The following is a 13,798-nucleotide window of genomic DNA, read 5'->3' on the forward strand; positions in this document are numbered from 1 at the left end:
GTAATGCAGTGATTCATGCAAAACGTTCTTTCTTCATGGAGGCTCAGTTTTTTTTACTCTGCATGTTGGTAGAGCAATTAAAAACAAAATGTTTTACATGTGATGGAGCTGCAGAATGTAAACTTTTTTTTAACATATTCATCTGCAGAATTACTCATGATCTCTTCAGTAAAAGTTTAAAAGTGTCGTGTCTCCTTTAAAAATGATAACAAAGGTGATTATTTATATTAGGATTATTATTTACAACCTCCATAATATTTTATAATTTCAGGACAAACAAAAATAAATAAATGCATCTTTTTTTTGTCGAAAAGTCACATCGGTGTACAATTATTCTGTTAAATTCCCAAGGTGTCTGTGGTCCTTAAACACATTAAACAGATTTTTATTCCTTGAGACAAATGTATAAGTTCAATCACTCTATTTCAGATCATTTTCCTCATCACAGCTACACAAAATGTACATCATTTGTTTTGTATTCTGCTGGAATGTAAATGCCATGTCCTCCGCTGTGTGCACATGGTGAGAAATCAAGTAAAAAAATCGGCACGAGAGGAAATGATCTCATAGTGACCCAGAAAAATAACTCTTCTTTTACACTTGTTTGGTGCACCAGGGTAAATCACAAAATTTAGAGTCAGAGCTTTTTGTGGTTTTCTGATATTTAGTGATCACATTCAGATGAAACTGTGCACCAGCAGAAGAAAACAAGCTGTTTAGGAGATTAGATGTAAGATGAAAGGCGATGGTGAAGCCGTGTGTCTGCTGTTTGTTTAAAGTGATTTAAAGAAAGTTAAAGTTACATCAGATCAGAGCTGTGAATGGTGTCCACTCGGCACATTTTGATTAATCGCAGGCACAAAAAATAATTAAACATGAATCAATTTGGCACATTGTACATTTCATTATTGACTGAAACTTGAGTTAAACTGGTGCAGTAATTAAAGATGAGGACTTTAGAAAGAGAGATCAGGTTTTTGCATCTGACTGTCCTTCAAAATAAAAATGTGACAACGACACAGCTTGAGCAGTGGTCTGTGCCAACAGGAGTGTGTAACCCTGTGCCTCTTTCCTCTGCAACCACACACACACACATACACACACACACACACACACACACACACACACACACACACACACACACACACACACACACACACACACGAACAGGAAGAGGAAGACCAGCTTGTGGTTTAGTGAATCTGTCAGCAGTGTTTCTGGCTATGCCACTCACTGCTGGCTGTATGAGTTGTCGCACAGAGCAGATGTTTGAGCAGTTTAAGAGGGAAATGAAAGAGTGTGACACAGAGTGGCACGGTGGTTCAGTCTGTCGATGGCTGAGAGTTTCATCACATTTAACCTAAACCATGAGACACACACACAAATTCCATGCACCAGCCTGGAGGATGAAGACAGTCTGAATGAGTAGAACTCATACTTCAGTTTGTTTATTCTTTCTGCTGACTTATGATCACTGTCAGCCGTCACCTCCGGCCAACGAGGAGTTGGGTGTGTGAAGCAAAAGATGAGTGAAAAACATGAAGGGGGCAGAATTTTTTTATATTCTAGGATGTGTTGAGTAGGATGAAGATTTACGGGTAGCAGACAGATGGCTATCATATCACATAGGTAAGTGCCAAAGTCTCTGCAAACCTCTTTCTTCTTTTTATTAAAATTCAAATGTATTGATTTTTGATCTCTTTCTGTAAAGTTAGGGTTACAAACTCAGCAGGGTTTATCACCATGTTGACGCTGCGAGCTACCAGGGTGTGCCATCTTCTATCTGCCAGTTTCATTTCCCAATATGCCTCATTATCGACCCACACTGAACAGTTTCACAATGAGCTTCTCACAAAGTGACTTATTTTAAATTATACGCCTCAATATTTGTGCTTTAATAATTCTGACATTTACCTGCTTTAATTATTACATTCAATCTGTAACCAATAGTTTATGTAGAAAACTTTGATTACTCTGACAATACCATCTGTCAAAGAAAAGATCCTCATTTACAAAAGCTTGTCGAAGAGGAATTTTATAGCCAACATGCTCCTAAGAGAACAAATTTGAAAGACAAATTCTTCTGATATTTTTTAAAGATATGCTTGTTTAGTTTGGAGCTGAAACACATCTTCAATTGCATCAACTCGAACCTGGAGGAAACAAACAAACTATAAAAATCACCACAAATCTTTTACATCATGTTGACTTCATCTGTGTGAAACTTTAGAAATGGAGATTCAACTTTTGGGAGTTTCTGGGTTTTTAGTTTCTGCTCCGTCCTGATCTGGTGGATTTTAACATTTTTTAAACATTGATTAATTCAAGAGCAGTTAGAATTGTGCAACACTGATGATGAAATACAAAGAAGAAGAAACACTGAGCAGAAGCAAAACTGACACTAAGAGGAAGAAACAGACCACACAGCTTTTTTCACCTTTTTTTCATTTTTTTCATTTTTTTCACATTTTTTCCACAAAGTTACAAAATAACTATCCAAACGTTTCATTAATAAACTCCTGATAATAACTACAGCTTTCTTAACATATTTCACATTTGTTTGTTAGACGCACATTATTTATTTACCATCACCTAAATCAGTGAGCAGACACACATGGAGTCAGAGGAAATAAATGATCAATTTGGGCATCAAAAGAGAATGTGATGTGTGATGCAGGAGCGGATGTTTTCGTGTTTTACGTCGTGCCCTCTGCAGCTCCTGCCCTCATTAATTCTCTGATCTACCCTTCCTTCCTCTTTAGGAGTTTCACACTTATCTGTGGATCTCGAACGTTCCTGCTCCTCCTCCTCCTCATCCTCAGCTCGTCTCTGCTTTATTTCAGCCTCTTAGAGCGGACGCTCTTTCAGCCCAAATATCACCAAGATGTTCCTCAGAGGAACATCAGCATCCTGCTGTGGCACTGGCCGTTTGGACGCTCCTTCAGGCTCCGTGGAGACAAATGTCTGGAAAAGTACAACATCAGCCGTTGTTTCCTCACTGCTAACACCTCCACCTTCTCGTCTGCAGACGTGGTCATCTTCCATCACCAGGAGCTGAGCAGAGGTCGCTCCCTGCTGCCTCTGCACCGGGATCGCCACGCCTCCCAGCACTGGGTTTGGCTGTCCATGGAGCCTCCGGTCAACAACTTGAACGTCTCACAGCTCAACGGCCTCTTCAACTGGACTATGAGTTACAGGCGAGACGCAGACATAGCTATCCCTTATGGAAAGACTTTGTTAGGAGGTGATGGACACACCTTTACAGCGGCTCCAAACCGCTCCTGCCTGGTGGGCTGGGTGGTGAGCAAATACCAGCCTCAGCAGGCTCGAGCTGCTGTTTACCAGAGTCTAAAGAAGTTCATCCCCATACAGGTGTACGGCAGGTGGAACAAGAAACCCCTGTCAAACAAGAAGCTACTGCCCACCATCTCGAAGTGCTTTTTCTACCTTTCTTTTGAGAACTCTGAAGCCACTGATTACATCAGCGAGAAGCTCTGGAGGAACGCTTTCCAAGCAGGTGTCGTACCGGTGGTCCTTGGCCCCAGCAGGGCCACCTATGAGGCCCTGGCGCCCCCTGGTTCCTTCATCCACATTTCTGATTTCAGGAGCACAGAAGATCTGGCCGTATATCTGAAGCTTGTGGCTGCAGACAGGAAGGCGTATGAGCAGTACTTTCAGTGGCATCACACTCACAGAGTAAAAACCTACACTGACTGGATAGAAAGGCTGTGCCAAATCTGTGTTCAATACCCCCGTTTACCAGCAAACAGAGTCTATGATGACCTGGAGGGCTGGGTTCACAGCTGAAGCCTGCTTCAGACCAAAGACACACAACAAGATGAGTTTAGTTTAACCTGCAGTTCAACAAAATCCCACTTTTTCCATTTCCATCTGATGTCTTAGGGAGGCTCAAATTCTGTATATTAAAGTTTATGAAGATGTACTAACTAAGATAAATCCTTCCTTTCATCCTCTTCAAAATTGAGCAGCCACTGAGAACACAATAGATTAAAAAAAAAATGAAACATATTAGTTACCATCAAAGAACAGCTAATGTTACTATTTAGCAATCTTCTAGCTAATATTATCTTTTGCAAGAAATGGCAGATGACATTACATATTGACATTGACAGTGTTGTATGAAGAAATTTAAACAGAGTTCATAGTGAAGTAATGTTAACTGTGGTTAAACATTGGCTGTTGTCTAACTGTAGCTAATCAGTGATCAAATATCACTCACACTATCATCCGGAAATCAGAGAGAGAGAGAGAGTGGAATGACATGTGGGAAGGGCCGCCCCTAACGCACACTATGAGGCGCGCACACTAACCAAATATGTTTGTATTACAAAATAAGTCTGTCATGTCTCTCTCACTCTGTGGCTCCCTCCTGATTGAGGTTCATTCCTTTCACCTGCTCTCACCTGCACACCAGCTCTCCATCTCCTCATCAACTCAGCAGTATATATACCCTGGCTCTCCATCCACTCATCGCCAGATCGTTGTATCAACTACTGCGGTAGACTACGGCTCAGGCTAAATTAAGATTTTGAAAAAAACCTTTGAAATTAATCTTTTGTGCTTGTTTTGTTTTTTGAGTCTCACCCTGTTTTTCCTTTACTTCAGTATCACCAGTCACCCACCTGCCTTCCTGCTCAGTCATCTGCCTCAACCTGATCTCAGCCACACTCACACCCCTACTCTGGGCTGGTCAGCCTTCATCCCCTTCACTCTGCTGACCTCCAGAATCTTCAACCCATCTTCATCTCCATTTGCCACAATAAACCTCATTACCAATCAACCCCTCTGTTTGTGTGTCCCACATCTGGGTCCTAAATTCACTGGTCGTAACAAAGTCTGTTTGACCCTTAACTATCATCTCCTATAACACCTTAAAAAGTAGTGTTAGCATTCAGCCACTTTTTTGCTAACGACTTTATCCGCTCGCTAGAGGCTGAGGGCGAATGTTAACTACTTTCTGACTGACGCTAAAACATGCAAAGCTTGTCGAACCTTTTCCTCTCATCATCTAACACCTTAATTTACAGTACAGTACTGTAGACCTAATGTTAACTGTGACAGCTGGTATAAATGAGCTAGAAGGGCTCAGCTCTCTCTTTCTTTGATATATTTATTCTTACACGAGAAGGGGAACTATCTGTTGAATCAGTCAAGAAGCCTTCTGAGGTGAGTGGCAATAAATCCTGTCATCGTTTGGATGCTTATTACGCAACTTTCCATAAAGTCCTTGAGTTCAGGGAACATTGCAACCCTGCAAGCCCACCGCAGAGCTCCTTATACCTTGTCAGAAAAAGCAAAAGCATTTGTTTAGGACTTAGAGGGACATATTTAGATGGTTCAGTTTGTCAGAAATTCCTGTCAAATATGCGAGATACAGTAGAACCCCACTTTGGGTCAGTCATTTTGTCGGCAAGAGAAGAACCACAGTTTAACAGGAAGATGCTATTTTTTTCAGCACTGGGTACAGGTCACTCAGCATTAGGAATCTAAACAGACTACAGGTGTTAAACTGTGAGGTTAACTGTTAGTGCCCTAACACCTGTACAGATTAAGGACTTTAAAGAAGGCCCTGTCAATCCTGTTTGATGCAGTCTTCCTTTGTTTATGAGTTTAAGTTGCATCCATCCATCAGCAGATTTAGCCAAATGACTAATTGTGTTTCCTTTAACCTGTTTGTCACTCAGGTATTTGTTGTCTATTGGACTTTTATTTATTGTAATATCTTTTTATGTTGAACTTATTGTTTGCTGGATGAACGTATGACTGCTGTCTGCAAAACAAGTAGCCCTCTTACGGGGATAATAAAGACGATCTTGAACCTTGATCAGTACCTCTTTCAGCAGTTCAAACAATCTTGTTATTACGTCATCCTGAAAAAAAGTCATCTGACCTCTGTGTGAAACAGCATTGATTTGAGGTCAGATCTCATTTCATCACAGGTTGTGGAACAGTCTACTGATTTGAAAGAAGTTCCCCATTTTAACTCATGTTTGTAGAACACCGACAAACTCTTGTTCGAGACTCTTGCTAGCGAGGACCTCTCTGTGGATAATGCAGTGTTAAAGTTTCACATTCAAAACATAGGCTTTTAAACTCCTTCTTGCCCCACATATGGCTCCAGCTCCACAACCAAAAAACACAGTTTGCCCTCCTTTGTCCCACTTTTTTGCAGTTTCATGTCCAGCTTGTTAAAAATATTGTGCCCTTTGCAGGTTCCCCCCATCGACGTGCAAAACAACATAACCTCATACATTTTACCCTCACAGCTGAATTTTATTAACACCAGCAGCTGTGTATCACCTGACAAATCTGTAGACTCGTTCGTTTGCAGTGAAAATCATCCACTTCTCTGTCCGTGAGGGGACGTATTATGACAAATCCCCTTTTACCGTGTTTTTGAACATATATTTGGGTAACCTGAGTGTCTACTGACCCACAAAATGTAAAATAAACCCATCCAGTCCTTTGTTACTAGTCTTCATAAGTCTTACAACACAAAGAAAAGTGCTCAGTTTCAAATTTACTCTCCTTGTGATGTCACAGTGGGATTCTGGTAAAAAAAAAATCCCCTCCCCTCCTCTGGTATCTCCACCCATGGACTCCACCCCCAGCCTAGAGCAAAACTTGTGCGCATGTCTGACATTTTTAGACATTTAGGAATGATGTCTCCCGAGAAAACTCAGGGGGGGCTCATTGCATTTAAAGAGACACACACACCAAAACGGAGCGTTCTGAGAGAGCTACCCAGTCTCACAGCATTTTGTGACATAGTCACAAAACTTAATCTATTGAACCATGTCATAGGACACACATTCTTCTTTTCTTTTTTCAAACTCATGTATTTAAATGAGAAACACCTCTCGTGACAGTACCAGTTATTTTTGGGACGGGATGGATTCAACATGTAAACATGATAATTCTGGTTTGAAATATTTTATATTTCTTTAGACCGTCATGATCGTGTTTCTTTTTATTGTTTGAGTGACAGTATGTATGTTTTTAATGTGTTTATGTGAGCTTATAGACTACTTTTAGATTCGTGCTGAACATCATGATTTTTTTCTCTGCACATAGTGATTTGACATTTTATCACAAGACTAAATCCTGGCTTTTCATTTTCAATATTGATTTTATTACTCCTGGCTTTTCATTTTCAATATTGATTTTATTACTCCGTCATATGAGGTACCGTAGCCTATGTAGGCCTATATGTTTTTAATGTGTTTATATGTGTTTACTAATTTCTTCTATAGGCCTATTTGTTTGTGCTGTAATAAATATGGTCCAATAACCTTTTTTTGTTGTTGATTTAGAGAAATAGAGGTAGACATTTTTTTTTTTTTTGTCGTTTTGGTGTGACAAATCTACCTCTATGTTAAATACAGTTCCCATGAGCCTCATCGATCGTTACTGTGACGACGCCGAGTAAAGAAATAATGCGATTCCGCCAAATTTTCTGTCTTTATGGGAAAACCATTACCATGGTAAGTAGCAGCCTGCCTCTCTCCCTCCCTTTTCCTTTCGCCACCACCGTCACACGCAAAATCGTTATTAACAACAAACTTATCAGACATTGTGAACAGTCTGAAGACTAAAGCTAGCTCTGTGCTCCCAGACACAAACCTGCAAGTAATGAAAGCTCTGTGTTTTTAAAGGTCCTTGAAGTAGGCTATGTAAACACATTTAAACATACTGACATTATTCTTTAGTTATATTTTGTTTGTCTATGAGCTCTTTATTTAGAGATTTATATGAAAGTGATAAAAGCTTCTGTAACCTCCTGAAGACAATAAAATGTGTTTTTTTTTGTTTTCCTTGTAGATTTTCTCAACCCCTTTCTACTAGTAACACTGTAGTTTAAGATATTACAAATTATATTAAGTACAAGATGACTTTGAACATTAATGTAGCACCAAATAATTGTCTTCCATGTACAGAAATAGTGGAGATATTGTGTCCATAGCAAAGTCTGAAGAAAGTCAGTTTACATCAAGGCCACCAGCACAATCATAACACTCAGATGCACTAGAGCAGGGATGGGCAACTTTGGTCACAGCAAGGGCCACATTCAATTAATTCTCCCTGCCAAAGGGCCAAATTGTAGTATACAAAAACGATCAATTATGAATCAATTATAAAAAAATCAATTATGTCTCAAATTTAACTCAACATATGCCAGTGATCAAATATTATTATGGATGTATTTCTGGTTTTTATGATTTCATGGCAGATTTTGTCACATTTTCTTCATGTTTCCAATTCATTGATATGTAAAAAACTGACCTGAGGGCCACATTGAGGGTTGATGGGGGCCGCATGTAGCCCCCGGGCCACCAGTTGCCCACCCCTGCATTAGAGTGTCCTGCAACAGCATGTACGCTGACCCCTCTCTGTTTTTAACATGGTGGGCAGCTAAACTGTTGAGTTGAGAAATAAAAAACGCACAGAATCTTGATTCCTATTTTGATAGTTTGATCTGCATTTTAGTATAGAACAACAAGTAGGCCTATAGCTTAGCATATAGTGTAGCAGTGTAGAGCCCGCTTGTTTTGGTTTGAGATTTATTTGCATTTGGCAGTCAGTTTTGTATATCTATGACCTTTATCAGGAACGTTTTCTCAGCTTTCATAAATTGTTAACAAGTTCTACGCACTGTGTTACGCGCACATGTTCCCCGGCTGACTCCTGCTGATCATCCAGTGTGGAGGATCCATCAACTTCACAGCAGCTAGATCCTCAAGAGCAATTTGGTAAATCACAGTCATGAATTTGATATAAATGAAAATGAAATTTATAATTGAAGGAACCAATGAAGGTGAACACCTTTCGACACAATTGTCAGTACAGTACATGAAGAATATCATTCAGTAAGGCTATAGTTCCATACTATGAACTGTGAAATAATATGTTTAATTTTCATTTTGGATCAGATTGATTTTTATTGGTTCTTTATAGCTCAAGTTCATATTTTTTTTGCAGAAAGAAATATGGAGAGGCTCTTCACTCTTCTGTGATCGTGTGTATCTGCTGGTCCTGTGTTTTTGACTTGTTTCTACTCGCAGCGTGTTTTAATGTTAATGTTGTTGTTTTGCATCTTTGCAGCGTGTTTGTTTTCTTTGCAGCGCTTTTCAGCCGGTGCATTTGTTTCGGGAGTTTGCTTTTGAATGTGCAGCGTTTTTTAATATGCTGCACGTTTTTCTAACAGTTGCAGAGTGTGTGACGCCTCCTGCCACCGTGTAATTGAGCCCGGGATTTGAACAGAAGAGGCTCTTGAGATGATCCTCCTCGCTGACAACATAAAAACAGTGACATCTAGTGGTGAAGTCTTTAACTACAACATGAAGTAATTTAACCATACTCTGTTGGACAGATGTTATGATATTCGCTCCTGGAAAACTACAGAGGAGATGGACTTTTTTTCTGACTTGAGGATAGAGAGATGTGCTTTAAATTGATATTTAACTACATTTTTTGTGTAGGTTGTCTGTTTTAGATACTGAAGAGGATCCAGTACTGTGTGGATAGATTAACAATGTGTAAAGAGTTCCCTCTTTGTTCTGAGTCTTCACAGTAAGCCATGAATGGCTCTAGGCAGGGGCCAACAGGGGCCAGTGCCCCTGTAACACTGAGCTTGGTCCCCCCTGTGGCCGCCCCTCCAAAAGGAAAGCCCCCTGTAGTGGCAATTTCTTCTTGTGTGTCATATAAAAATTGTCACTTGTGTCATAGGAGCCAACCTGTTCGTTCCTGATGCGTGTCCACTTAAATATACTCACAGATCCGTTGTTTCACTTGATTTCTTATTTTATTCGTAATTTCACTTGTTTCCAGAACAGATCCAAAATGAATATATCAAAACTCATAACAAAAGGTCACGATCAAAAAACATTTGCTGCGTGGCTCCTATATCTCCACCACAGTCCACAAACAAAAACGATCTACCTTTTTTCTCACCACCTGTGCATCGCACCCAAATTAATTAACTCGGCTCCACCCATAACACAAAATATGCCCAAATAAATCCATTATTCACCATAAAGGTTTCCATGTCAAATCAAGTACTTCTCATAAATACTTATTTCTTACAACACAAAAATATACTCTATTAACACAAACTTAAACCATACTTCTGAAACTAAAGTTACCATGATTAAAATGGCCTCTACAGCCCCCCCTCATAACACATACACAGTATTTGACTCAACAACCGGACTCACAATCTAGTATTAAATTCTGTTACTGAAACAAATATAAATCATGGTATTTAATGTTGTGGTATTTAATGATGCGTGCTATTAGTTGGCATAATATATATATGTATATATTTTTTAAAAGCGATCATCTTTGTCTATTTTTCACCTGGGTTTAATGTTCCCCTCTGACAAACCAACTGGCCCCAGTTTGGCCCCCTCAGTAAAAGTGGTCTAGAACCACCACTGCAGTAAGCGGTCAGTGCTGAGGGGTCAGGGTCCACATCAGGACCCGGACTTTCCCATCGCCTGTTAGTTTCACTTTCACTTCCTGTTACTGAGGAAGGATTCAGGATTACACTGAAATATAAAAAGGGAACACATGCTGACTCTGCAGAACAGACTTAAGTTAAATCAGAACAGAAGTACAAAAATATAAAACAATATCTTGCAACTCCAGTAAGACGTCTTTACTCAGGAATTATTTCACAACGAAGAATGAATAATCTTATGACGCTCATAAACGCGTCATACTTCTGGATTTTGAGTTATCCGATGCTGATTTCCTTGAAATGTCTGTGAAAGTTATTTTGCATGCTGTGCTGCAGAAGGGAAGAGAGGGAGATTAATTGTGATTAAATGTTTCTCTAACGTGTAAAAATGAACAAGCAAAGAAAAGCTCAACATCTCCTTCATTAGACTTTGCTGTTAGATAAAATTAAGTTTTATGAGCTGTTACTGCTGTACAATGTTCAGATAAATAAAAAGAAAATCAGAAGCACATGTGTTCATTTCATTCTTTAAAGATGAGAGGACTCACAGGAGTTGTTGTGTTTTGGAGATCGGGTCCAGTTTTGTTCAGTAATCTGAAAAGATTAGATCAGATCAAATCTTGAAAACATTATGTTGGATTTCAGAATTGGATTCGATTGGTTATTCAGTCTGTACTGAATAACCCTTCAGTTTGTGTCGTTGAAAACTTGGACCGTGATTACTTTGATCCCAAATAAATCTGAATGACTGATCCCAGCAGGGGGCTGGATTCAGACAGGTCAAAATGTAAGACAACTTTTTAGTTGGACAAACAAAACAACATTTAAACAAGGTAGTCGATGTTATAAGACATTGTTTTTTTTAAATCTGATCTAGTGATGGGACTTCCTGCTCTTTTTAGTGATCCGGATCATTTGGCTCAGCTCAGAAATAAGAATCAGCTCTTTCGGCCCCCACACAGTTCTTCATCTGCTGCTATTTCTGCTTTAACAAATCCAACAGTTTTAGCAATGTTTACCCTATTGTTGATATGTGCATGTATTTGACTGAAATAAGTCATAGTAATAATACTGAACCCTATTTCAATCAGACAACTCACGTTTGCATTGTTTGACATATTTATCTCAGCAGCAGAACATTTAGCCTCGTTGAGTTTGGGGTCTACGTTTCGACCGTGTCACTCCTCATGCATTTTAAATACAGAAATTTGGGAGTGATATATCTTTAACCCTGCAGGTGGATGCTGGGGTGATTCAAGTGCAGCACTGGTACAAGACGGCAAGGCAATGACAAACAGTTTAGACAAATAGTTTGCTTATGTTAGTTCAGTTTTACAACACAGCGCATACACATACTCAGCCAACAGCCGACACACTGATTCACTGATTCACTGACAAACACAGCTCACTTTCTTTGTAAAATGTTATTTTTAGTATCTTGTTAAATAATCTTTGACACTGTTTAGTTAAACAGTACGTTTCCCTGGTTTTTGTCAGGCCCAGAGCCGGAATGACAGAGTTGTCTGTCGTAACTCGCTCACAGGCGCCTCCTTATAAACACTAGTTTACACAATTAATGTTTTAAAACATTTGCGTTATGCCATCGAGCACTAGGTGTGACTGTGACAGAGTGGTGTGAAGAAAAGATCATCCCTTCATTCTATCATGTGTAAAATAACAAATAAAGAAGGGGCTCTCAAACGGGTGTCGGCAACCACCGTTCCCATCAAAGACCTGTTTGCAACCGACACATCACTACTGAGAGCAAATGAATGAACCCATCATCAATCCTAGTCTGTTGTTACGACCAGCCGTAACACAAAAGTGACCCTCTCCTTCCTCACTCCCAATTATTAATCACAATTTAAACTAAATCTTCAGTCCACAAGACGATTTATTTACAATGAACACAAAACTAAGTAATCTTCAGGGAGAGCAAAACAATAAACAGAAGATCGAATTGAATCCCAAAATACCTTAGGCTACCTCAACTAAAGAAAAGAAAAGAAAATACAGACATCCTGCCTAACTCCCTAACAGGAAAAACAGGAGCCGACCCCCTAATATAATGGTAGGGGAAACACTGCATTTAAAAACCCTTATGACTCACAGTCATAACACTTCCATTAGACAAATGTCTCTGGGAACGGACGGTAGTCTCTGTAATTCTGGTGAATCATTTAATTATTTCCATGCAAAACTTCCTTTTCCACTCAGCGTTTACAACTTCAACACAAACGTCATTTCTTGGTCCATTATCTCCACTGGAGTAGTGTCTGCTCATCGGTTTCTTGTGAGTCTCACTTCAACAGCAGATAATAAGTTACACATGGGCTTCGCTTTGGATTACTTCAGCGGTACGAGTCTGAAAAAGAAAATGATTTTCATGTGGATTACTCACATTAACAGTTCTTTAGGTTGCTGAAATGACATCATGATGTCGATTTGCAAATAGTCAAAAGTCTGGCTCTGTCAAGCCTGTTCTGAAGAAGAGAAGAAAACAACTGTTAAAAAGTTTGTTGAGTGGAGGTTCGATCGATTATTTCTGATGCATTTCAGGTTGTCGGGGAATCTAATCACTGATTGGCTTTCACGACACAGCATCCAACAGATCTGTGGCTGAAGTTTTCATGTTTTATTGTGAACAGATTGTTAGTTCAACTTTAATACATCCTGCTGTTTATAAAGACGAATAAATCATTTTTGGAATACAGCCAATAGGAGCTGGTCTGTCATTAGCAAGGGATTACAAATATTGTATTTGAAACCATAACACTTCCCATGCTGAAAATTCAATTCAAAATTGAATGCACAGATTCAACATGTATATGTAGATCTGTAAATGGACATTACTAAATTGCTCAATGGGGTGGTCGTAGCTGAGTCTGTAGGGACTTGGGTTGGGAACCAGAGGGTCGCCTGGGGTAAGTCTTGAAATTGGTCTGGTAGCCGGAGAGGTGCCAGTTCACTTCCTGAGCACTGCTGAGGTGTCAAATTGAATTTCCCCTCGAGGGGTCAATGAAGGATATCTTCAAATCTTCTTCTTTATGTGACATCGGGGGCATCGGTAGCTCATTCTGTAGGGAGGGTTATCTTGACAGAGTCTGGAAATTGGGACTGGTAGCTCGTGCCAGTTTTCTTCCTCAGACCTGCCGAGCTGCCATTGAGCAAAGCAAGCTGAATGTCCATAGGATCATGTGTGCGTATTTCAGCATGTTTGTGTGTAGCATGTCTCAACAACAGCGTGAAAAAACTTTGGGAATGATAAACTATATCTTCTTCTTCTGTTAGAAATATAACATTTAATCACCAGAGAAT

The 13,798-nt window shown here is 39.6% G+C and overlaps 1 protein-coding gene across 2 annotated transcripts; it reads left to right on the forward strand.

The window, feature by feature from the left end:
* The first annotated feature begins 1,170 nt into the window (after positions 1-1,170).
* LOC132973837 (fucosyltransferase 7) lies at positions 1,171-6,041 on the forward strand. Of its 2 annotated transcripts, XM_061037460.1 has the most exons (3): positions 1,171-1,299; positions 1,430-1,629; positions 2,763-6,041. In XM_061037460.1, the coding sequence occupies exons 2-3, from the start codon at positions 1,610-1,612 to the stop codon at positions 3,805-3,807; spliced, it is 1,065 nt and encodes a 354-aa protein (XP_060893443.1). In that variant the 5' UTR covers positions 1,171-1,299; positions 1,430-1,609; the 3' UTR covers positions 3,808-6,041. The 2 variants fall into 2 exon arrangements, with proteins under 2 accessions (XP_060893443.1, XP_060893444.1); XM_061037461.1 differs by lacking the exon at positions 1,171-1,299 and having other exon boundaries at positions 1,373-1,629.
* The last annotated feature ends 7,757 nt before the right edge of the window (positions 6,042-13,798 follow it).

The sequence above is a fragment of the Labrus mixtus genome, chromosome 5, assembly GCF_963584025.1.
Source record: "Labrus mixtus chromosome 5, fLabMix1.1, whole genome shotgun sequence".
NCBI lineage: Eukaryota > Metazoa > Chordata > Actinopteri > Labriformes > Labridae > Labrus > Labrus mixtus.

What these genes read in the sequence shown, in the direction of transcription:
- LOC132973837 (XM_061037460.1), top strand. Translation starts at nt 1,610, where the DNA reads ATGGCTATCATATCACATAG. An exon ending in ATGGCTATCATATCACATAG is followed by an intron (nt 1,630 to 2,762) that starts GTAAGTGCCAAA and finishes CTTCCTCTTTAG; the next exon opens with GAGTTTCACACTTATCTGTG.